General features: G+C 37.1%; 1 protein-coding gene across 3 annotated transcripts; it reads right to left on the bottom strand.

The window, feature by feature from the left end:
• Positions 1–5,191: 5,191 nt before the first annotated feature.
• Sypl1 (synaptophysin like 1) lies at positions 5,192–25,655 on the bottom strand. 3 transcript variants are annotated; one of them, XM_004839679.4, is made up of 6 exons: positions 25,498–25,655; positions 24,986–25,057; positions 14,387–14,505; positions 12,634–12,835; positions 8,440–8,628; positions 5,192–6,733 (listed from the first exon to the last, which is right to left on the bottom strand). In XM_004839679.4, the coding sequence occupies exons 2-6, from the start codon at positions 25,052–25,054 to the stop codon at positions 6,599–6,601; spliced, it is 714 nt and encodes a 237-aa protein (XP_004839736.1). In that variant the 5' UTR covers positions 25,055–25,057; positions 25,498–25,655; the 3' UTR covers positions 5,192–6,598. The 3 variants fall into 3 exon arrangements, with proteins under 3 accessions (XP_004839736.1, XP_004839735.2, XP_004839734.2); XM_004839678.4 differs by lacking the exon at positions 25,498–25,655 and adding an exon at positions 25,331–25,426; XM_004839677.4 differs by lacking the exon at positions 25,498–25,655 and adding an exon at positions 25,301–25,366.
• Positions 25,656–25,763: the final 108 nt, after the last annotated feature.

The following is a 25,763-nucleotide window of genomic DNA, read 5'->3' as shown; positions in this document are numbered from 1 at the left end:
TAGGAGAAAACAGTGGTCTCACAGTCACAGGGGCATGGCTGTTAGGCTATGACAAGTGGGAGTGGGGTCAGAGGAAGCCTGCTACATACAAGTGCAGGACCAGGGTCTCTAATGCCAGAGATTCTCAGGTTCTGACTGAAGTCACTCATCACACCAAGGACTAGCTCTGCAACCAAAGGAAAAAAACCAAACAAACAGGTGACAAAGGATGACAGCACTGATTCATCACAGATTTTACAATTATCTGATGTCATATAAAAATGAACCATATAAAAATGCTTCAAGAAGCAACTATGATCATGCTTGAAGCCAATGAGAAAATAATCCCAGCAAAGAGTCTCATTAAATAAAAGAATCAAATGGAAATTTTATTTTTATTTTTTTTGGTACCAGGGATCGAACTCGGGACCTTGTGCTTGCAAGGCAGGTGGTGGAAGCACTGAGCTAAATCCCTGGCCCCCAAATGGAAATTTTAAAGAAATTATATAACCAAAAACTCAATGGATCAACTCAACAGTGCAAGACATAGAGGAAAGAAATCTGAGCTAGAGGATAGAAATCATCTAATACCTAGAGAAAAAAAGGGCTGCCTAAAAAAAAGGAATGGGTCTCAGAGACTTGTGGGACTCTCTGAAAAAAATCTGATATTCATATGATTCAAGGCCTAGAAGGAAAGGAGAAAGAGAACGGGGCAGAAATGTGCTGGAAGAAATAATGGCTGAAAACTCCCCAAACTTGGCAAAGACATAACCCTCCAAATTTAAGAAGCTGAGCAACTGCAAACAGGTAAGCCTGTTTTACTGGATGTATTTTTGTCTTCACTTTATTTTCAATGCATTGTATCCTTATTTTACATGTGTTTCAGTTAACATATTGAAGCTTTAAGCAATATAATAACCCGATATAACAGATGAACGCAGAACTCTATAAATGGAATATACATCCACACATATGAAATATAATCACACATTACTTAAGGATGGTGAGAAATGCATTATTAGGCAATTCCTCATTGTGTAAACAGAGCAAGACACACACAAACCTAGATAGCACAGCCTTACACACTGTGGCTATCTGGTGTATACCATAATATATGTGAACTGTTGATGGAAATGTCATTATGATACATGTGTGGTTAAAAATTTTGACTACAAACTCGGCCAAAAAGCAAGTCTCAGGAACTCTTAAGATTACAGAGACCACAAAGTAGCTAACTTGGTAGTCAAAACAAAAACAAAGAAGCCAACCAACCAAGCAAGCAATGAACAAAACCCTTAGACAATCCTATTTGGGCACATTATTATGCTACCATGGATCAAAGAATTATGATGGGAAATTCAAATATATTGAGAACCATGAAAAAATACTACATATCAAAAAATCTGAACTAAATAAATATCAAATAATGAAGACAAAGTCAAACTTGATCCTTTGAAAAGATGGATCAAACTCAAAGCTGGCAATATGGATAAAAAAAATGGAAGGCACAAAATTAATAAGGATGAAAGAAAAAACATGACTGCAGATGCTGCAGATATTAGGAATGTAGCAGGCTTTATGAACTTCATGCAATAAATTGGAACACTCAGATGAAATGGAAAAATTCTGGAAAAATATGATTAATGAATAAAAATCCAGTCTCATAATCACAGGACTGAATCAGGCCAAGTGTGGTGGCACATGCTTGTAACCTCAGAACTCTGGAGCCTGAGGCAGGATTCCAAGTTTGAGCCTGGCCTGAGCACTGAGCAACTCAGACTCAGAAAGATCTGTCTCAAAATTAGAAATGCAAAAGGCTGGGGATGCAGCTCAGTGCGAAGGCCCTGGGTAACACACACACACGTGTGCACATGCGCATGCACAAAGTGCAAATACTGAATCAGTAATTTTAAAATAATCTCACAAATGGGATCCTAGACCTCAATGGTATGGTGAATTCAAAATTCTTATCTTACACAAATTTTTTCAGAGTATAGAATAAGGGCAAATACTTCATGACTCATTATATGGGCTTGGGAGACAGTATTTATGACATACATAACCATAGGAACAGTACCAGAGGATTACAGAACTATAACCAAGCATTGCGAAAAAAGTAGAAGACAAAAACAGTAAGTTCACAGGAAGAATATAAACAAAGAAATGTTTAAGCTAGTTAATTAAAAGTAGTATGAAACATTTCATATTCACCAAATTGGCAAAAATTAAACAGTAATTTTAAAAATTAAAATTAAACAATAAAACAATGCTAAGTCTTGATAAGACAATGCAACAATGGGGCCGGTTATCCATTACTAAAGGGAGTATAAATAAGCATAGTTATTCTGAGAAATGGTTTGGCATGCCAAAAGTTAAACATGCATATCTATTCTCAGCAAGTCCACTGTATTGTTTCATAAAAACAAAAGCCCCAGGGCCTGAGATTTAGCTCAGTAGTTCCACTGCCTACCTCGCAATCGCAAGGACACGAGTTTGATCCCCAGTACCAAAAAAAAAAAAAAAATAACCAAAACAAAAGCCCCAAACAATCCAAATGACCATCACTAAGAGATACATGAATTATGGTACATTTATACAATGAAACTACTAAGTCCATCAAGATGGATCAGATTTTTAAAAAACAGCAAACATTTTGATTTTAAACTTAAAAGGGCAACAACTAAAATCACATACAGTATTAAGATACTAAAAGGTACAAAACAAAGGGAAGAGATTAGTACAATATTTAGAATTGGGAATCAGGGAGGGTAACTGAGACTTTTAAGAGCACTGGGAAAGTTTCTTGGCCTGAGAACTATACATTTTCGTGTATTTTATATGTAGTAATAAAATTATTTTGAACAGTATGGTAGGTACATTTGGCCACCTCAAAATACCAAATCTTCAACCTTTGAATTTGTAATATTACCTTATTTGAAGAAAAGTTCTTTGCAGATGCAATGAGGGATCCTAAGATTATTTTGGATAATCCAGTGGGCCCTGGATGCCATGACCACTGTCCATAGAAAGGCAAAGCAAGACTTTATAGAGAACATAAGAAGGCGATGTGAAGACAGAGTGGAGATGGAATTGTGTGGGGTAAGCAAGCCAGCCAGCAACCACCAGAAGCTGAAAAGGGCAAGAACCGGTTCTCTCTTAAAAACCTCAGAAGACTGTGACCTTCATGACACCTTCATTTCACATAGGAAAACTCTGTATGACGGTTATAATACATAATAGTATTATCTTATTTTGATCAGAGTGGCATTTTCTATTAATTTGCTCCACAATATAAGAATTGATTTGAAGCCAGGTGTGGTGGTGCACACCTGTAATCCTAGCACTCAGGAGGCTGAGGCAGGAGGATTGCCATGAGTTCCAGACCAGCTTGGGCTACACAGTTCAAGGCAAGCCTGGACTAAATAGCAAGACCCTGTCCCCCCCAGCCAAAAAAGGATTTGATCAAATTTTACATATGAAACAACATACAATGTGGTATAAATTTGTGGCTTCACATGCTGTATTTAAACAAAGTTTATAGTACAGTATTGCCAAGTAACTTTACATTTTCTTTTTTCATAGATTTCAATGCCAGTTATTATGTAATCAGAGAGAGGTAACAGAAGAGTTTAACTTCAAAATTAAAGAAAAAAAAACTACCGATATTGTGGACAATACTATCCACATAAAAAATAGGAGAATCTACATATTATTTAAAAAATAATGAAAAGATAAAGGATGTTTCATATTTCTATCAATATCAATAGATAAAAATCCAGAGGTATTTGTATGCCACTAATAAACAATTATAATTTAATTTAAAATATAATTTAAATGTTACTATGTATAATATCAACAAAAGCTAAAAGATGTAAATTTATAACTTTAGTAGAAAATTATAAAACTTTATTGCAAGGCATAAAAGATATAAATGGAGACACCATTTTTATAAATACAAAGCCTCAGCATTTTAAATATGACAATTCTCCCCAAATTGATCTATAAATTCAGTATTCTTTATAAATGAAAATCCACAAAGATTTGTAGGAATTTGACAAGCTGATTCTAAAACTTTTATGAGAGTAATGTATAATGATTCAAGATGGCCCAAACTAAAAAAAAAAAAGCCCCAACTGTGTATAACAGTAAATCATGACACTGCTGTGTTCCAACCCTGGGTGACAGGAATTCACACTGCAAAGCTATACTTAAAGGGTGATAGGGCTACATATGGTACTGTGACAAGGCATACAGAAAGGGGTACGAATAAGAAATTTGATATATGACAGAGGTAAATAAAAGATGAACTTTAAAATAAATGGCACTGTGAAAACTAGGTACTGAAAATTATAAACCCGTGCCACAAACTATATATACCAAAAAATACACTCCCTAGTGGCTCTGAAGACCTAAGTGAAAAATAAAAACATATTCAGAAGAGAACCAAAGTAAGTGAAGCAGAAACCATAGGGAAGATACTTAAATATTAAAAAATTTGTACAATAAAAATCATAAAACTGAAAGATCAGTCATAGACAGGGATTGTAACCTATATAAATATCATGGGTTAATCAGGAATATATAGAAAGCTCCTTAAATCAACAGGGAAAAGACAAGGACCACAACAAAAAAATTGGCAATCAGGGTATAAACAGGCAATGTAGAACAGGGGCAGTAAAATGGCCAATAAATATCAGACAACCTTAACAGAAATCAGAAACACACAAATTTATAAACATCAGAGACTGTATTTCAAATTTATCAGGCTGGCAAATAGTCCAACAGCATCCAGTATTAGTTAACTCGGTAGTAAGTGGTGAAGACAAGACTCAAATTTAGGCAGTTTGGCTCCAGAGTACATATTCTTAATCAGGAATATTAGCTGCCTAATTGAATAGTCAATTAGAAAAAGGTTACTAGGAAAACTTAGCCTGATGATTACAAGTAAGGGCTTTTAAAATGAGACTGAAATAGAAGCAGAGTGCTTAAAGTATTTTTGTTTATTCCTTGCCAAACATTTAAACACTATTGTAATTCTATTTCTTTTTTGGTAGTGGGGATCAAACTCAGGACCTTGTGCTTGCAAGGCAGGTGCCGGAACCACTGAGCTAAATCTCCTGGCCCTGTAATTCTATTTCTTGCTTTGAAAATCAGTTCTCCTTTGAACTGCTCATGCAGTTAAGATGAAGATTTTCTTTAATACAACAATCAGTGCACTCTTTCAGTTTCTTTATTAACTTTGTTGCATAAAACATATACATTCTCATGTTGACATTTTTGTCATGAATAAAGGCAACAAAAACAAGGCAATTGCAAGATGTGCTTCACATAAACAATCACATAATAGTCTAGATCCCTGTAAAATAAAAAGATTAGGAAACAAAATATGGATAAGCTTTCTATGCAGAATATACTCAAATACAGACAGTATACTCATAATATTGCTCACTTAAGCTCTTTTATGGTTTTTTTTGTGTGTGTTTTTTTTTTGCTACTGGGGATCGAACTTGGGACCTTGCGCTTGCGAGACAGGCAGCAGAACCACTGAGCTAAATCCCTGGCCCACTTAAGCTCTTTTATGATGCATAATTTCTTAATCATCCATTGGTAAAATAAGAATATTAACAAACATGAAATCCAAATCACATTTATTTTCACAATATCAAGGCTAACCTCAGAGAAGGAATTTCACTGACTCTAAATGCTAAGGGTTTCAAAAGAGGCAATCTTAAATTATTTTTAACCCTCTGAATAAGGTCTGCAAAAAAAGGGGTGTATTATTTTACTCCTTTTAGAAGACCAGGCCCCAACCTGCACTTACATGGCATATGCAACAAGAGAGCCAACAGATACATTTCTAAGAGCAATGCCTATCCATATAAAAGCAGCCAGGTGAACTGTGTTCTTTCTACTTCCATAGCAAGCCTATTAAGCCACCAGCATAAAAGCTCTGACCTCATGCAACAGAAGTACTAAATTAACCACACATTTGTTTGACATTTCCAAGTCCCTGGTCCTAACACAGTTTTAGTATAACTATTAAGCACAGCAGGTCACTTAAGAAAACAAAACAAAAAACCCAAAAAAACAGAAACAAAACATATACCCAGTCTTTGCAATTAAACATTTTTGTAACATGAACAATGTTCAGACAAAATTTGAACTGTCTTTTCCAAATATATTTTATATAATTAAGGCTTTCTTAAAGACAGGTCTTAGGTATACGATTTATACAAACTTATGGTAGTGTATATTCCAAATAAAGATTTTTTTCCTATTATGACATGACAAAAGAATTGTTTTCTGAGTAAAGATATAGCTAAGGCTTAAGGTTGTAAACACTTTGAAAGGAAAACAGGTTAGTGAAGAAATTATTGTTCATTTAAAAACGTGTATCATCTCATAAGAAGCTCCTGAACTTTCAAATTTACATGCAAGAATACATTTACATCTTAAATGTCTATGAAAGGCACAATTTTTATGTAAAAAAGCAGCAAAATTTTAAACCCATCAATTTATTGAAAAAGCCATTACTTTTATTAGAAAAAAATGCTTCTCAAGATGTTGGCAACAAGTCACGGTACAGACACAGGTTTGGTTCAGTGTATTTCTCCCGGAATTATATTCCAGGAGGAGGAGCAGCCCCTCCTTGGCCATGGGAACCAGAAGTATTTGAGGGACTATGTAAGCTGGTCTCCTTGTACACAAACCAAGCATTTCCTCCCCACAGTATCATATTCAGAAAGCCAAAGATCTATGAAAGAGAAAAGTAAATGTGTAAATCACATGCTTAAACAGTTTACTTTTTAACAACTTTAGGCAGTACATCGTTTTATTTCATTTAATGTTTAATACTATATACAAAGTAGAATAAAAAAGACTGTATTTGAACACATAAAATTTGGACATGTGACTTATTCCCAACTAAATACAGCTAAATCTCTAAATCTGTAACACAGAAAAGTCATGATTAAAAATTTTTATTTTTGGATGCTCACTGTTATAAAAAATATGGGATTAAAATAAGAACACTGAGGGCTGGGGATTTAGCTCAGTGGTGCCGCCGGCTGCTTCACAAGTGCAAGGTCCTGAGTTCAATCCCTGGTATCAAAAAAAAAAAAAAAAAAAAAAAGAACACAGGGCTGGGGATTTAGCTCAGTGGTTCCGCCACCTGCCTTGCAAGCACAGAGTTCGATCGCCAGTACCAAAAAAAAAAAAAAAGAACGCTGAAAGTCTCCTTGTATTACTTTGTGTTTAGCTCTCCAGGTTTCCTCCTTTGGGGCTTTCCCACTTTTCTCCTGATTGGAATTGTTACAAGCTGCCCTTGTGTACCTTTTCCTATTTCCCTCCTGTCTCCCCCAGTGCCACTTCCTCTACTTCAACCCAACAGCTATCTAGAAGAGCTTTACTTCCCACCCTGCACTGATCAATGCCAAAGAAATTACTCTCCTCACATATCTTCTGACTAGGTAAAGTGTGAGATGAATAAGCTGAAGCTACTTCATTTTAACAGAGTCCTTTATAAATATATACAATAGTATTTGTAAAGGACTATATTACTAAAGGACAAATGCTTTATCTTTTTATGTATTTATATACAAAAACATTTCTGAAAATGTTCAGCTCAAAGCACTATCAATATAAATCTACTGACTTCTAAATCACAAAGTTACAAAACAAAAATTTGGGCCAACTGCTTTATAAGGCAGTACTGACTTCTACTGAGAAGACATTTTTCTTGAAAAGACATGAGACCTCCCGAAACATAATACAATGCAGTATATTTACAATACCTTTAACAATAAATTTAACTATATTTTGTTAAAGTAGCAGACAAAGTAATACTCAATAAAGACTAAATTTTAGAGTTAAAAAACCATGGAACTAGTGTTTTCATTTACCCTGATTAAGTCACATTTATACGGCAGGCCCTAACGTCAGATCTGGTCCAAACTTTGGCATGCCATTTACTAGTTGTGTCCCTTGGATGATTTACCATATTTGAAGGGAATATCAGCTTCCACATTCCTTTTAAGATGGTTATACAAATTAAGATATGATAGCAAATGCCTGGCACATAATTTCAACAAAAGTTAGTGATTATGATCAGTGCCTTTCAAGCAAAAGTCCTACTTTGAGGCTGGGGATTTAGCTCAGTGGTTCCGGTGTCTGCCTGGCAAGCGCAAGGTCCTGAGTTCGAGCCCCGGTACCAAAAAAACCAAACGAAAAGTTGTACTTTGTCAATTTTGGTGAAACATGACTCAAGCAGATCTTGGTCAAACCTGTTCACAGATAATTTCTTAACAAATTTTCTTCAGTCATAATAGTAAACATTATATCATAACTAGGATCCTGATAGCTCAGTACAAATAAAAACCAATATATTCATCCAGAGATTTATTAAGTTACAGCTTTTCTAATCATCAAAAATTAAAAATTGTACAAATTAAGCATACATACCACAGAAACATTTAGGGATCCCATACTTGTCACAGAGCCAAAATGACACGCTGTTGGTGACTGTTTACAAGGCAGAAGCTCCTGAACAATTCTGGGACCTGTAGCTACTTTAATATCTGTAAGAGCTTTAGCCCAGGCTGAAGTGCTCACCAACCACAAAAAAGTGGCAACAACAGTAACAACAAAGTCCTAAAACAAAAGTAGTAATAATAAACGGTCAATTTAAAAACACTCAATTTTAAATCCACAATGAAGAAATAGGTTACATTTAACTTTATGGTACTAAGAAATGGCTTTTATATTATTAAAATTATTAAAAGATCACACTCAACATAGTACCTGAGATACAAGAGTTAATAAGACTCATTTCTTCTGGAGTCTTATAATTTTTACAGTAGAAACCAAAGTGTTCCATAGCTCTTGCCATAGTCTTACTTCCAAAATCAAACCGTAGACCCTGTCATCACCAGTAACTGTGTTTCCATAAACCTCTTTGGATCACCTACTCTCTAACAGCACCTCTTCCCCCTCATTCTCTGGCATCCCAATCTCCAAAGTCCTGATCCACTAAGACCTACAATCTGACCCTACCACTTTTTTTTTGGTACCAGGGATCAAACTCAGGATCTTGCGCTTGCAAGGCAGGCGCAGTGCCACTGAGCTAAATCCCCGGCCACTGACCCTACCACTTTTTTACTGTCTCACCTTCACTCATGTTCTCATGTGGTTGTTATTCCCTTGCATATGCCCTTATCTTTCTCCTACTTCCTCATACTGTTTTGGTAAAATCCTAACTTTAATTAAGTCTAATTCTCCATGAGATGGGCAATAAGATGATAGATCCAAAGAATACAACCAGGTTTTAAAAAAATTCGTGACTATGAATTTTAAGAACCTCACCATATAAATAAAAAGACAAAAAACCCCGAAAACCCCAAAAATGTCCCAAGACACCTTATTACTAGTAATGTCCTACTAAATCCTTTGTTATTTATTACATTTCTAAGAGTAAAATGAAAAGTTTTAATATCTGGAATAGTTTCTTATTAAACCAAAGAGATGAAAAAGGGGGAAATTATTCTCCTTAATCTTCTCTGCTGGGGAAACAAAATTCTGTCCAGTAATAATGGTGACAATGATCTAAGTAACAGTTTAAACATCTATCTGTACAACATACAGTATAATGCCTTGTTTGGTCTTCTGGAAATTCAGTGACCAAAGTGGGAATAATACCCAGTCTATAGGTTTATAGGTTTGCTATGCGAAGCAGATGGGTACACTTGGGGCTCATATCTGTGGCAAAAATCTTTCTAAGTGCAGACACTTTTAGGGTTTATCACTGAAGTATTTTGCTTTTTAAATACGGGTTTAGATTTTAGTATTTTGCGAGACACCTTTAAAAAGTCATTTATTTAGGATAAACATCAGTAATCTCTTAAGAGATACAGAAGACATGCCATACAGCTTGCCCACTTGGTCAAGATAGCGCTGAATACCTTGTGATTCAAAAACAAATGCCACTTGTACAAGCATGCAGGTATCCACGTTTTTTGCATTTGAGCTCTTCTTAAAAAATGAAGAGCAAAGAGCAAACGACAGAAATATCTTTAGCTGACATTCTCCGCACTGTGGGAACACTGTGCCGTACTCTGCTATACCTTCTGCTGCAGACATTTTCTGTTTTTACTAGAAATATAATGCCTTTTGGAGAACTGATAAATAAGGTGAACAATGTTAAATAAGTTCCCTCCAGGCTAAATCATACCTCCAACCAATGTTATGTCAAATCCCTTTAATCCTCATGTACTCCTTCCAAATTCTTTACTAAAAATTACACTGTCTCCCTCCTTACCTCCCTCACCTTCCTACTATGTTCTTCAAGTCTACTTTGCTAATAGCTTAAGGCATGACCTCCTTATATTTCAAAAGTAGGAAATTTTCTGAAAATGATGCACAAAATTAAAAGAGAGTGAGGGAAAGCGAGGGATTATTCTGGTCCCTGTAGATTGTATCTGTTCTACTCGGGACTATAGTCACGCTGCAATCTAAGTGAAACCTGGAATTCCATCATACAAAACTGCAGTTGCCAAGGGCAGCCCCGCTCCCACCAGTAAGTTAGGATATGGTTCATTACAAAGTTTTAAAATTGGGGATATCTTCCTATTTTGTTTGGCTTCATTTTCCTGTATTCCTCATTCCATATTGCTTAGAAGCCTTAAGCATCTGCTACTTAAGACAGACAGACAGACAGACAGACACACACACACACACACACACACACACACGCACACAGTACTGTATTTACTTAAAAGAGAATTGAAGTAGATTTAAAATTTCACAGTTGAAATACTCCTGGGAATACCTTAGCACAGAATTGAGAATACTGCTGAAAGAGCATATCTTTGTTAATAAACAGCCCCTAAAAATCAATGTTATATTTAAAAATCTGGGTATCTTTAAAAAAAACCCTTTATATTTACATGGTTAATTAAAAGAATTCAAAACTTAAATAAGAAGCATTCACTACATGTTATAACAAAAACATTTATGGAACCAGTTCTAGAATCTCTTTATATGACCACTAACTGACCGTTCTTAAATAGAAAATTACTTTTCACTTCCAGGATGATGCAACTACATCAGTTTTATAGTTTTAACAGAGAGAGAAACCCTCTCCAAAACTGATGTAAATGCTGCTTTAAGAAGTATTGTATAAGGCCAGGGATTTAGCTCAGTGGTTCTGTTGCCTGCCTTGCAAGTGCAAGGTCCCGAGTTCAATCCCTGGTACCAAAAAAAAAAAAAGTACTGTATAGTATTTTTTAAAGTTTATTAGACAAAATTTTATTTAAAATTTTTTTGAAATACTGACAAGAAACATCTTCTAATGAATTTTAATGAGATATAATTATCTATATGATCACCAGAGTCCCTTTTTATTTTTAATTTTATTATTATTTTTTTGGTACCAGGAATCAAACTCAGGACCTCACACTCACAAGGCAGGTGTGGCACCACCGAGTTACATCCTCGGCCCTTTTAAAAATAAAGCTTGGGAAGTCTAAAGAAGATATAGATTCATAAAATATAACTCCTGTTGAATAACCGTTGCAAATTAAAATAACTTATGCCCATCTTTTTGAAAGGCATTTAACAACCAAGAAATATTTTAGAAAAATGTCTATAAACCTGCACATTAAAAGACTAACTTATTCCTTACTTACCCTTTGCGTTCTTTATGATCCAGGCAGCAAAAATTAAAAATAAATAAGTAAATAAAGCTTTAATAATTTCTTCATATTTAGATAGTTTTCCCTTTAAGGGACATAAAAGTAATTAGCAGACATCAGTAACTAGTATCACAAAAATACCTGTTTTCGCTTCAAGTTAATACTGACTTTGAAGTTACTCTTTTACAGTGAAAGCACAGTTTGCAATCATAGCTTATCTCTGGATTTACCACTGATAATCTAGGGCAAAGTCTATTCCTTGAATCTCAGACACTTTTATTTGTAGTTCAGTGAGTCCTGAAGCCATGAAGGGTATCAGGATTTCAAATCCAAATCCTCTGCTGGCATCTCAAAGATCCAAAATCACTCATGGATGCCATTAATGCTAAATATAAGAGTTATCTGGGTTACATTGAAATTAAGTAGTTTTAGCAAGAAAGCTGCATGGACAGTGTATAAAGGGTGAGTATGACCATGTTCCCAAAACATTGTTTTAAAAAAAGAAGTGAGTCAGATTTGATCTGTGGACCATAATCTGCTAATCCTTGCCATAGACAATTAAACTCAATAAAATATTGTAAAGGCATAAAGAGGGCCTTTGAAGAAAGATTAAAAAAAGGTCAGGAGGTGGAACACTGCTGGTATGATTTGCAATTCTTCAAATTAAAGGCATTAATTTCTACTTAATTTTTCTGTTTAAAACTTAATAAGATTTATCACCTGTTTTGAGTTTTTCCAGGTTAAAAAATCTTTCTCTGGAATAATCAGTGAACTTAAAGAATTGGGTTAAACATAATAATGACAGAAAGCTCAACTTCACAACACATAAACACACACACACCAAAATATGTTTAACTTACGTCAAGAATTCTGATATCTAGTAAAAATACCTATACTTAGCTTCAAACGTAACATGTACACTCATATAAATTACTTTCCTATAAAAAGAAATAAAGTGCTTACTCACAGTCATGGGAAGTTTACGACTATCCCGGTACAGGTTTGTGTAACCAACATAAAGCAGGAGGGTGGCGATGCAGTATAAGAATACAAAGACTGCAAATGTAACATAGAATTGTGCAGAAGAGGAGTAATCTCCTATGAGGACATGTCTTTTCCAATCTACACCACAAACACTTGAAGGTGACTGAAATGATGCCTGATTCAACCTATTAAAAAAAGGCTCAAGTAAATGTATGAATTACTGGGCTCTCCAACAGATACAGAATATTAAGCAGAATACTGAAATGACATTTCAAAAAATACTCCCTGATATTAAAAACATTTTCTTTTTTTAAAAAATGAGAATTGAAATACTTAATTAAACTAAAATTTTCACAATATACCTAACATTTTATCTGGTAAGTGGATGATGACAGATTGAATATAGACCGAATTACAAACTTTCACACTTAAGACACTACCTTTCTGCAACTGAACAAACTAGCAGATTAGGTGGGCTCATACCGAATATTTTACAGTTTGAGACACTTCTATTCCAGAAGGCAGTCTGTGTGATTTTCCCTAGGAGAGCCAATTATAACAATGATTCACATTTTAAACCTTAGATTAGTTGTTATCTGAAAAATCACACTGTCTCTAATTTTCCCCATCCATAAATTGCAAAAGCACTTATCACTAAAGATGCTGGTAACAGATTCCAGAATTATACAGAAGGGATAGCACATAGAAAGGCTTTGATGATTAGTTAGTACTCAGTACCTGACATAGATAAGTTTTTATTTGAATATCAAAAAATCTTTAAAAGGTAATAAATTTCAATTTATTGGACAGAAAAACTGAGTCTTAGGTCAAGTAAGTTAAGTGGAAGAAGATTCATGTATCAGCTTAAACACAGAACATAGCAATGAAGACTGCAAAAACTAAATGTTTATTCTTTTTTTTTTTTTTTGTACCGGGAATTGAACTCAGGACCTTGCACTTATGAGGTGCAGTGCCACTGAGCTAAATCCCCGGCCCCTAAATGCTCATACTTATTTAAGAGTAAGATCTAGGCGTGGTGGTGTATATTTGTAATCCCAGCACTTGGGAGGCTGAGGCAGGCGGATCACCTGGAGTTTGAGGAATACATGCTGAGGTCAGGGCTAGATAGCCTCAACTACATAGTGAGACCTTGTCTCAAAAACAGAAAAGAGGGTCAGGGATTTAGCTCAATGGCACGGTGCCTGTCTCCAAGGCCCTGAGTTCAATCCCCGGTACCAAAAAAAAAAAAAAACCCAGAAAAGAAAAAAGAAAAAAAAGAGATTATGAAAGTATGGTTTTATGTTAGGGAAAACAGGAATTCTTTATATAAATACACATGTTAAAAGCTACATAAAGAACAACATTCAATAACTGCAAAAACATGAAAAATCTACATTTTTGTGTCTCTATTAGGGTTTCTCCCACTAAAGCGAGACTAGTCTTTATTTTTCATTTTCAATCCACCCTGGAATGATAAGATAAAAATGCCAAGGCAATGTAATATTATCATCAAAGTTTGTAAATGGTTATTGTCAGCTGCTGCATTTATTTCAACACAGACTAGGAAAAGTTTGTGCACAGGTACTGGTCTCTGTTCTATGGTTTGAGTAGCAAAAATTAAAACTGAGCAGGAAATCAGAAATTTTATAACATCCTCTACATAATAAATTGTTGAAAATAAATGACTCAATATGAAAGTAAAAAGAATTGTTAATTCATAAAAACTACTCACTCACCTGAATGGATAACCAAAAGTAGCCGTAACAGTTTCATTCTTAGTCCCATTACAACTCACTAGAATTTCTGTTTTGCCCTTAAAACCCCCACAGGTGGCAAAAGAGAAAATGGCAGCAATCTACATAAAGTATGGGAAAAAAAGAAAGAAAAAGAAGCATTACTGTATTCAAAACAAAGGTCATTAAAACAGCAAGTAGACTGACTCTCAAAACCTGGCTCAATAACATTCTAGAAATTGCTAATCATAAACTAAATGTATAGTAAAAAGTATTTAAAAAATTTTTCCCAAATCTCAACAAATGTCATTTTATTTTCCCTTGAGTGGAACAGAGAAATTTATATTCCAGTCCATATGTCATTCTCTCATACATGAATGTATCTACTAAGTAGTATGAAATTCAGAGAAGACTCATTTATTAGTATCAAAATAAAAAAGGGCAAATTAGAGATTATTTTTATTTGGAACCACAATACTGGTAAACTGTAAAGGCGAGAAATCATGTGGAGTGAAGAGATGTTACTTCAGGAGCTGTGAAGTAACAGGAAAATTGTTCTCCCGATCATGCAGATGCTTAAAAGAATTACAATCTTCTCTCAAATGGTATTTATAAAAGGGGAAAAAAACCGTGGGAGCCTCCTAAATGTTGACAGGGAAACAAACAATAGTTCATTCATATAAAGGACCATAAAGATGTAAAATGTTGGGGGATTATTTAATAATATAGAAAAATGGCTACCACACATACAGTTTGCTTAAACAATGCACTGTACATGTTCTACATCTTTGTATATGTAGAATAAAATCTAGAAAGGTCTTGCACCAAAATTTTAACAGTGGTCACCTCTCAAGGCAACAGAAGATAAAAGATTGGATTTCTTTTCTATTTGCCTTCTAAATTTTCTCCTAAACAAAGTTAAAAACCCAGATTATAGTATCTGTAAATGAGGACTCAAATACTATGTAACATCTACAACTATGAGTCTAATATATTATAATGTCCATAATATAACTGAGGACCTGATCCTTTAGCAAAAGCTAATGGCTCTTATTTTCAAAACATATTTGGAATCTGACCACCACAGCCTGATCTAAACCACCACTTCTTGCCTGAATTTTGCAATAGGTTTCTAAATGACCTTCTTGCTACTGTCCTTGCTCCAATTTCAGTCTATTATGGGCACAACAGCCACGGTTATCTTTTAAAAACTAATTCTAGAAAACTTTATCCTTTCCTCAAACCCCTGCAATGGTTTCTGGAATCTCTCTCTCAAAAAACATAAAGTTCATATAGAATCCTTTCCTCCTTTAATATTTTTTTACCCCAAGTTGCTTTTTCCTTTGCCTCATATCTCTACACAAAATTGTTTCCCTGCTACTTCTTAAACTTCTCCATCAGGGCTTTCCTAATGGCTCTTTCCTCTCCCTGAACACATAGTTTAATACATCAACTCACCACTCCTTGTTCCAAAATGATCTTACCAGTGGGCTTTCCCTCCCCACATTATAAGGAACAGAACCCACACCACTGCGGTACCTATTCCACCTGCTCGCTGCTCTATTTCGCTTCCATCATAATTTTATCGCTGCCTTACACCATGCTTAGTGTTTTTTTGCCCCTAGAACAGAATCTTGAAGAGGTCAGGAACTGTTTGCTCAAGGCTACAACCCCCAGGAGGTGGGAGATAAAATTCAATGCAGATGTGTAGCCTTATCACAGGTCCAAAAGCAAGTAGGCCAACTTATCATGGACTGCACTTCTGATGTCATAAGCCAAAAGAAATCATTCTTACTGTTAAAAAACTTATCTCACGTATGTTGTAGTAAAGAAAAGTTAACACACTTTATATTAGTGCCTCTAATAAAGTATTCTAGGGTCTTGAGTTTTGTATGCCATAATCAATATCATAGTAACTACTGAGGTAATTTTTCCCCATAAAGGAGAGATATGTGAAAAACAATCTGGTTACAGATATGAGTTTGAGGTGATGTCCAGCACATAGTCTGGGGTCTTTTGTTAAGAATCCGTAGATAAAGATACAAGAATGGATAGACTCTCAGAATAAATATACATGAAAACAAAACACCAGGAAATGAGTTTTGGCTAGAAACTCACTTTTAGGGTTAGGAAAAACAAAACTAAAGAAAAACAAACAAAATGAGATATACAAATTGAACCAACAGAACAAAATAGGCCAGAAGTGGATTAGTGTGTATAGAGAAATTATATCTAACAGGGCTGGCATTGCAGATTACTGAGGAGAAGCATATGGTGATTTTAAAGATATGTTCATAAACTGAGACAACTCTTTTCAAGAGGTGGAGCATAATTTCCCTTTCTGTATGTGTGGAATGGACCTAGTGCCTTGCCTTTAGAAGAGTATGGTAGAAGAAATGGACGTCTTCTGATATAAGATGTAAAGACTGAAACTTCTGTCTTCCTTTTTTAAGCTCCACATACTCACTATCTGAGGGAAGCCAGCTGCCATGTTGGAAGGATACTCAAGCAACTTATAGAGAGATCCACGAGGTATGGACCACCAGCAACCACATGCCTGAGCGTAGAAGTGCAACCTCTGTGGCCTGCCAGTCACATGAGAGAGATGCAGGCCTGGTGACAACTGCAAGCCTGGTCAGTAGCTTGACTGCAACTTCAAGGGAAACCATACTGCCATGCCACTCTCAGATTCCACCTGATAGAAACTGAGATGACAAATGTCTTGTTTTAAGATGCTCAGTGAGGACAATTTATTGGGCATTAACAAACAACAAATACAAGGAAAGGTTGTTCAATAAATGTAACTTAAATGTAAAATCTTTAAGAAGTAAAATCTGCTAGGTGTAGTGGCATATTCCCATAATCTCAGCATTTGGGAGGCTGAGGCGGGAGAACTTCTGCAAATTAAAGGCCAGCTTGGGCTACAAAGTGAGAACCTGTCTCCAAAACAAAAAACAAAACAGGAAAGTATGTAGTCAAATAGAAAGAATTTAACATTAAAAAAAAATACTAACAGATTAATTTCAACTACAGAAAAAAGACTTTAAAAATAAAAAATTAGCTTTTGAATGTAAAGCAAGCTACAAACTAGGTGAAAATTATTTATAATAAATAAATCAATAAATAAAATAAGAAATCTACTAGTCTATAGATCTCTGAGAATCTTAGAATACTAAGAGACACATACATGAATGTTTACAGCGATGATGTTTATAATATCAAATTAGGAAGGGGAAAAGCAACAGGAAAACTGGTAAGATACAGTAGTATATTCTTGCAATGCAAAGTTATATAGCAAAAAGTATCTAGGAACTATAGCTACTTATGTCAATATAGATGAGTCCTAAAATCGAATGCTGATTAAAAAAAACCATTGTGTAAGACTACCCAGAAACCATTTTTTTTTTTTTTGGTACCAGGGATCCAACTCGGGTCCTTGCGCTTGCGCAGCAGGCAGCAAAACCACTGTGCTAAATCCCTGGCCCAGAAACCATTTTTTTAAAGTTCTATTTACATCATTTTTTTTGCTCAAGTCCTCACCATTTTTCACTGGGTCTAATCCAATAGACTCTTCCTCATTTCTACCTCATTCTAATCACACCATCAACAGTGCAGGCTCTAAAGCTGCACTATCTAGTAAAGTAGTCACCAGCTACTTGTGGCCACTGAATACTTTAAATGTGACTAGTCTAAATTGTGATGTACTCTAAGGGTAAAATACATCCTGGATTTTGAAGATTTAGTATGAAAAAGGTAAAATATCTTAATAATTTTGTTTGTTTGTTTTTTGGTATCAGAGATCAAACTCAGGACCTTCTGCTTGCGAGGCAGGCACAGTGCCACTGAGCAAAATTCCCAGCCCTTCTTCTTAATAATTTTTACCTTGCTTACTTATTGAAATTTATGTATATTTGGTTAAATTACACTTATTACCTAAATATATATTACACATTACACTTTATTACATAAAATATATTAAAATTAATGTCACCCACTTTTCAGTGAGGCTAAGTGAACACTTAAAATTATTAGGTAGCTTGCATTTTAAAAATTTGCACTGTATTTTTATTGGGCAAAGGTACTTAAGTGATATCATATTGATGTGAAATAAAAATTGGGCTTCACATGGTGATGTGCACCTATAATCTCAGCATTTGGGAAGCTGAAGCAGGAGGATCGCCATGAGTTCAAGGCCAGCCTGGGTTACATAGTGAGTTCAGGGCCAGCCCAAACTACATAGTGAGACCCTGTCTCAAAACAAAACAACTGGGGCTGGGGATTTAGCTCAGTGGTTCTGCCCACCTGCCTCCCGCCTGCCTGGCCTGCCTGAAAAAGTGAAAGGACCCGAGTTTGATCCCCTTGATCCCTGGTACCAAAAAACAAAACAAAACAAAACAAAACAACCAGATCATGTCACTCCTTTTAAACAGATTTCCTCCCTGGTTTTCCAGTTCTCCTTTTTTTTTTTTTTTTTAAAGAGCCCAGACTTTTCAACTTGGCATAAATCCCATGGCTGATCTAGCCTTAAATTTATCTTCTAGATTTACCTGCAATACATTCCCTGCCAGGTACTGCAGGATTCTATCATTTGGTACCACTCACTGTTTCTGAAACACAACACATATTTATGTCTTCGATGTGTGTGCTTCTCTGGCTGGGAATGCCTCCACTCTCTAAGTAGCTCTACCTAATTCCTCGGGGCAGAGCTCATTATTCTTCTGTGCTGTCACAGACACCCACTCTATTACATACTAAACTCCACTACTGGTATTTTTTAATGTATCTTGCTATATAAAACACAAAATACAAAAAATCATTTTCTTAATAAAAAACCCCAAATAAATGGGACACCGCACTGTATCATCAGTGCTGTTTTTAGGACGATCACCTCTTCTGCCCCCTTTCCACACTGCCATGTCTCTGCACCTGGTCTTGCTTGAGACTTTCAGTGCACATAGGACAGAACACCTGACACACAGCAGCGCTAAATACCTGCTTAATTCAGGAAAATTTTAAATTTCTAAAACTTACAAATAAAATCATATTTTGAGTCTTATATAACCATTACTCTAAAGCTGTCTTTTCATAGTTGGGCATGGTGGCATATGCCTGCAATCCCAGTATCAGGGGGCTGAGGCAGGAAGATCCCCCAAGTTTGAGGCCAACCTGAGCTACAAAGTGAGATCCTGTTTCAAAAGAAAAAACAAAACAAAACAAGCTTTTTGTTACAAAGAAAAGTGTCATATTAACAATTCTGGTCTTTATCTTTTCTTATAGAAAAAAGGGACACAGTATACATTTTATATTAAATGAAGCTCAAAATAGTTTTAGAATGAGATTCAACCACGTCATTTCTTCCAGTATCCTACTGCCATCCTGGTTTAGATTGGAAGTTATCATCTACTGGCACAAGTAGAAAATACTCAGATGTCTATTTAAATGTACTTGTAGACCTAAATATGGAATTAAAGCTCTACTGCCTGCAGATATGTTTGTGTAGTCTTTCCAGTATTTACTTTTTAAAATGTGAATTTATTGTCAACATTTTAATATCAGGATACAGTACTGCACTTAAAAATGTGCCTTTCCTGCGTACACGTGTGAAAACCGAAGATGGAGCAACATCAGACCCACACTGTCATAAAACAATCAGCTGGGACCCAAGTGATAGATGCCATTCAGGATAGGGCATGTCCTTCAGACTGTGTGCTTCTCTACTGTCTTACCCTCAGGACAGGAGTAACTAGGCAGCATCAATGAGATACTCTTGTGTTTCTTCTGAACAGCTTGTTTCACTTACTTTTATGAAGGTGGTTCTACAAGCACTTACTTCATTTGGACTACACAGCAAGACTTTATCTAAAACAAAACAGTCTTCAAAGAAACTATAGATTGATAATATATATAAAAAGAATAGAAGCCATATTACAATGTAAAAACAGCTTCTACTTAATGGAATTATAAGAATTTGATTACCAGAATAGTATCTGAAATTGGGATTTAAAAATATGAATGACTTTCTACTCTGCGCATACCATGCCCTTTAAGATATTAACATATAAAAATATGCATCTAAGTTACAGATGCAAATTGGGACTCCGGGCAAAAAATTGTAGACAGGAATTTATGGCCAAAAAACTGGACAGCACTGGGCTTTTCAAGGAGTTATCCATCCTTCAGCCAAAGCCACAGTCTAACTCTCACTCTTACACCCTGCTGTCAGAGGGATGTGGAGAATGCTGGAATTCATCCAGCTTACGGGTCCACATGTTTCTAGTCACTCCCTATCAGGTTTCATCATTAAGCTGACGTCATCTACTTACATTTTCTTCTGTTCAATGTTTAGTTTATGAGAACAGCATGATTGAGCCAGGCACGGTGGCACATACCCTCTAATCCCAGCACCTTGGGAGGCTGAGACAGGAGGATCACAAATTGCAGGCTAGGCCAGGCAACCTGGCCACCTAGTGAGACACTGTGTCAAAATTTCAAAAACAAACAAAAGGAAAACAGAGCTAGAGATACAGCTTAGTGCAAAGGACCTGGGTTCAGTTATCAGCACCACACACACACAACCCCCGATATAAATGAAATCTTTAGAAGTAGATTATATATCCTGTTTTTACTTTTAAATCAAATGATCATTTAGTACTTAAGATGAACTATGACAGTGTTTGTTTTTTCAATCATAAGATTAGATGCTGAGAGTCAAGGAACTGATTTTTATGGATCAACTTTAAAGCCTGTCACCTTTATTCTTAAACACTTATTCAGCTGTGTATGGAACTGTAAATCCCCAAATTATCTAAATATATTTATTTTAAAATAATTATTAGGCTGTTCAACTATTTTCACGCCCTGTGCAGTTGAATCAACATCTTGATTGTTGATCTGGCTGTCTGTCTTGAAGTGTGGCTGTCACTTCATGGAAAACTGATAGTATTTGCTGCAATTGATTAACTTTGAGTTTTTACATAAAATTTAGTTTCCTTCATGTGTTTTAGGGCATTTGATACAGGCTCAAGTTGGTATTACCCCCCCCCTTTCTATTCCTGTCTAGTAGTTGCACTGTCATTTCTCCTAGGGCTTATCTGTCCCCTAGTTCACCACCCCTTATGATGGGAGTCCCAAATCACCAACATATGAGAATATTCCAGTTATCACACACCTAGACCTTCAGCCAGCAAGTACACTGGTCCAAGTTTTGTTCTTGGGGGCTATTTCTCTTTCCACCCTTTCGTAAGTACTCAGCTCTAGGTAAGCCATTAAGTCCAGAGAGATAGCCTTTCCTATTCTGCTATCTAAAGACTCACGGAGAGCTCCCAAAACTCAGAAACTCACAAAAATAAAAGATCTGCATAAGAATACTAAGGCATTATTTACATTTTCCAATGTGTTGACATTTGCTTTAAGCAAATGCATTGGAGGATAAAACTGCTGAGCCTTAGTAACAATCAGCATTAGTACCACACAGTAGCAGTTAAGAGTTTCACTTAAAGGGAGGGCTGGGCAAGGGTGAAAAATAAGAACCAAGAGAGACTATGTAAAGGTGCAAATTTCCAATGATGAATGTCATTATATTGTACACCTAAAATGTACCAATGATAAGGATGAATAATCGATAATGTAAAATAGGAAGAAAAGGTCCAAAAGGGTAGGGGTAGTGGGAGGGGCAGGGGAAAGGAAAGAAGGGAAAGGAAAAAATGATGAGAAATGGAAAAAATGGAAATAAAGTCTTTGTAAATAGGGAAGGGTGGAGGGCGTGAAGGGAGGGCTAGGAATGGGGGGGGGAAGACTTTCACTTAAGAATGTCTTTGATGAAGCACTTATTTTTTATTAAATCTGACACACTTAACATTTTATGTGATGAAATGGAAAGTGTAAAGACTTTTGCTGCATACCAAATACAATGACTGTCTCCATGGAAAGCATTCAAGAAATTGAGCTATAAGCTGAATTACTCTCTTTTTAAAATATCACTAAAGGCTCTCCCAGCTTCACAAATTATGAATATATTGTCTTCATTATCTTACCAGATATTCATTCAGCCTACTTCAATGTGGCTTCTGATTTGACTGGAACATGGAACTGCTCTTGCTAAAGCTGCCAACAGCCTCCTGACTACCAAAACTAGGGGACACATTTCAGCCCTATTTACTTAACCTCTCCATTGCTCCTAACATTACTGAGTACTCTTTTCTTGAAATTCTAATAGTGATGCCAATACACTATTGCTCTCCATCTTCCTAGTGACTCTTTTTCTTTGCTGTGAGATATATGCTGAATATGTAGCCCATACTTAAGTGTTTTAAACTCTAGGTCCACATATACAACTGTGCATAGGATAACACCATTTTATGATCTTAAAGATCTTTTATATCCTTATTGACCTTCCACAAATATTTGCTCCTCTTCCACTTAGTAACTTACCTTGGATAATGAGGCCACTACCAACCCAAGCCAGAAATATAGCAGTCATCTTAAGAGTCCTCCTTCTTCACTTCTAAATATATTCTAATTTCTAAACCTCTTTATCTTCACCCCCATTAATTTTAAGCCCTAATAATTTCTCATGCAATATATCACCCTCCTCCAATTCTGACCCTTTCAATCCATCCTCTACTGCTAACAAAATAAAGAAATTCTAAAAGGCAAATCTAATTATATTATTCACTTGGATTCTGGGCTTATTTTTTTTTGGTACTGGGGATCGAACTCAGGACCTTGCGCTTTCGAGGCAGGAGCGGGGGGAACCACTGAGCTAAATCCCCAGCCCTGGGCTTATATTCTATACCTAGCACACAGGCATTTTCCTAATGAAAGGGTCCGAGATTAACCCCAAACGTAGCAAGCCCTTCCGAACCTTTCAGAATCATCTCAAACCATACCCTCGTTAGCAGTATGTATAGGTTCCAGCCAACTCCCAAATACGTTCAGTTCACATACAGGGCTATGCTGCTTCCAACTTTTCACCCCAATGAACATCAGATGATCTCTGCCTGGAAAGGGACTCCTAATCTGCTCCCCAAGTGAACAAGTGCTCATCCTTCCAGTGTTCTTTCATCTATGAAGTTCTTCCTAGCTTAGTGGTCCTTCTTTCCCCTTATACTTTGTAGACACCTTTATTATGGTATTTCTCATATGGCATTTTCATATTCTCCATCCTTAAGAAATCATGAGGAAAAGATCATTTTATTCATGTTTGTATGCTAGTGTTTAGCACAGTGCTGGTAAATAATATACACTGAAATACTGAGTAAATATTCTCTATAGCATTAACAACATGCAGTTTTGTCACAAAATTATTTCTTGCATAATATAAAATTGAAAGTATTTACTTAAGAAGCTTAGATTTTCTCCCAAATACTTTAGAAAACTAATGAACCTATCATTAGCACTTCAAAGAAAAAGTCTGTGATTTTAAAAAATTGACAATACAAGCACAAACATAAACCGTCTCTTCCTTCAAGTAAAAATCTACATATAAGGCTTCTTCTCAATCTTTACTTTTTTTGTGGTGCTGGGATTGGAATTCAGGGCCCCAGCATGCTAGGCAAAGGACATAACCCCAGCCTCCTAATTTTTAAATTTGATTAGACTAGTTAAATAATGTAATTTCTCTCCCAATTTTTAATTTTTGTATGCACAAATAATGTCCTTTCTATTTAACCCTGGATCCAGGTTTGCATAAAAATTCATGTCTTTAAAGTGGCCATTTGTGTGAAACAAGCACTATTTCAATTTTCAGAAAAGCAGCAAAACTTTGGGGATGTGGGGTATGCAGGAAATCAGAGAATGGTGTATGTACAAATCAGAGAATCTTGAGTTTCCGTTTTACTTTTTAAAAATATCCTAGCAGGAAACTATAAGTTTCTCCTCTTCTTTACCTTTTCACGAAAACAAAGGAGGAAAAGGAGTTTAAATGTTGCTGACTGTAAACACGACCTGCCTGCATACTGGACAGAGGCCAGCTGTCTATTAACAAGGTTCTGAAAATCAGCACCGAAATATGTACTGGGCCATGGAGTTCGACGGAAACCTTCAGTGCATGTGAATTTACTAACTCCTCCAAGCACACTGATCATTGCCAAAGTCAAATGAAGGTCTCCTTTGATGTTAATGATTGTTAAGTGTTCCCCGAATGAACTAAAACGGACTTCCCAAGCAGGATATTGCTTGCAAGGACCTAACACCAGCATGACGTCCTTTTCTGGCATGCTGGAAAATGAACCGAATTCACTCGATAGGTTTTCTGAAAAGTTCTTTCCCCTGCTTCCCTGACTCACAGTTTCATTATTTTTAACAAGAGTCACCCTTCAAAGCAAATTCAAAGCGCAATGCTCGCTCCATCTGGTCCACTGGGGAGGCGGGCGCGGGCGGTCCGGACTTCGGTTGGCCCGCAGCAGGAAGGAAGCCCGCTCTCGCTTCGCGGCCCGCAGCGGGGCCGGAGAAACCCGAGCCCCCGCCCCCGGGACCGGGACGCGCTCTGGCGGCAGGGGGCCGCCCCGACTCTCTCGCACTCGTGATCGACACCCGCCCCGCCGTCCTCCGCGTCCCGCCGGTCGCTCCCACCTCCAGCCGCGCCGCGCGGGCCGCACTCACCCACTCCAAGACCTTGATGAAGCCCAGCGGCTCCTGGAGCGGGACCAGGTTCATCTGGAAGGCGGACATCCTCTGAGGGAAGGAGGGGAGAGAGTGAGGACGGTGGGGTGGAGGAGGAGGGGACCCGCGAGACAAGAGCGGCAGGGCGGCGGGGACAGGAAGGCGGGGCGGGCGGGCCGGGCTCAGAGTTGGGCGGGGCCGAGTGGTGGCGGTTGAGTCGCGGGCGAAGTGCTAGGGCGGAGTCGGAGCGGCGGGCCGGGGGGACGAGGGGGCCTGACCCGGGCTGGAAAGGGAAGGCTCCGCCCCTGGCCGCACCTCCCCGAGCCTGCTGACCCACTGACGAACCACGTAGAGGCTGGACGCCATACTGCGTATGTCACACCCCGTTCCTAAAGCTCGGCCCCTGGCGTGCTGTCGCTTTCTGCGCACGCGCGGTCTCAGCCCGGCGATCCTTTTCCGGTGCCTTCCCCGCCCGTGGCACCCCCGCACGCGCACTAGGGACCCACACGCACCTGCTGCCTTCGCCGCCCGCAGCCCTACAGAGGACGACGCTTTTCTACTTGTCCCACCACGTACTCGCAGTGCCCAGCTTCTAGATGACGTCATGAAGTGTTGACGCAGATGAAGCGTTTCAAAGTCTGTGTTAAGGGCCTTTAATTAAAATGGTGGAAAATTATTGCAAAGCAGTGGCCTTCTGGCGACCTGCAGTTGGTAGAGTGCCTCCAAAACGTGACTCACCAAACATTCCTACAGAGATTACGTTTATTCTGTTATTGGA

This window comes from Heterocephalus glaber, unplaced genomic scaffold (assembly GCF_053883595.1).
Source record: "Heterocephalus glaber isolate CG9 unplaced genomic scaffold, H.glaber_assembly_v1.0 deba00000676, whole genome shotgun sequence".
Taxonomy (NCBI): Eukaryota; Metazoa; Chordata; class Mammalia; order Rodentia; family Bathyergidae; genus Heterocephalus; species Heterocephalus glaber.
This window is presented reverse-complemented; position numbering and strand designations above follow the sequence as displayed.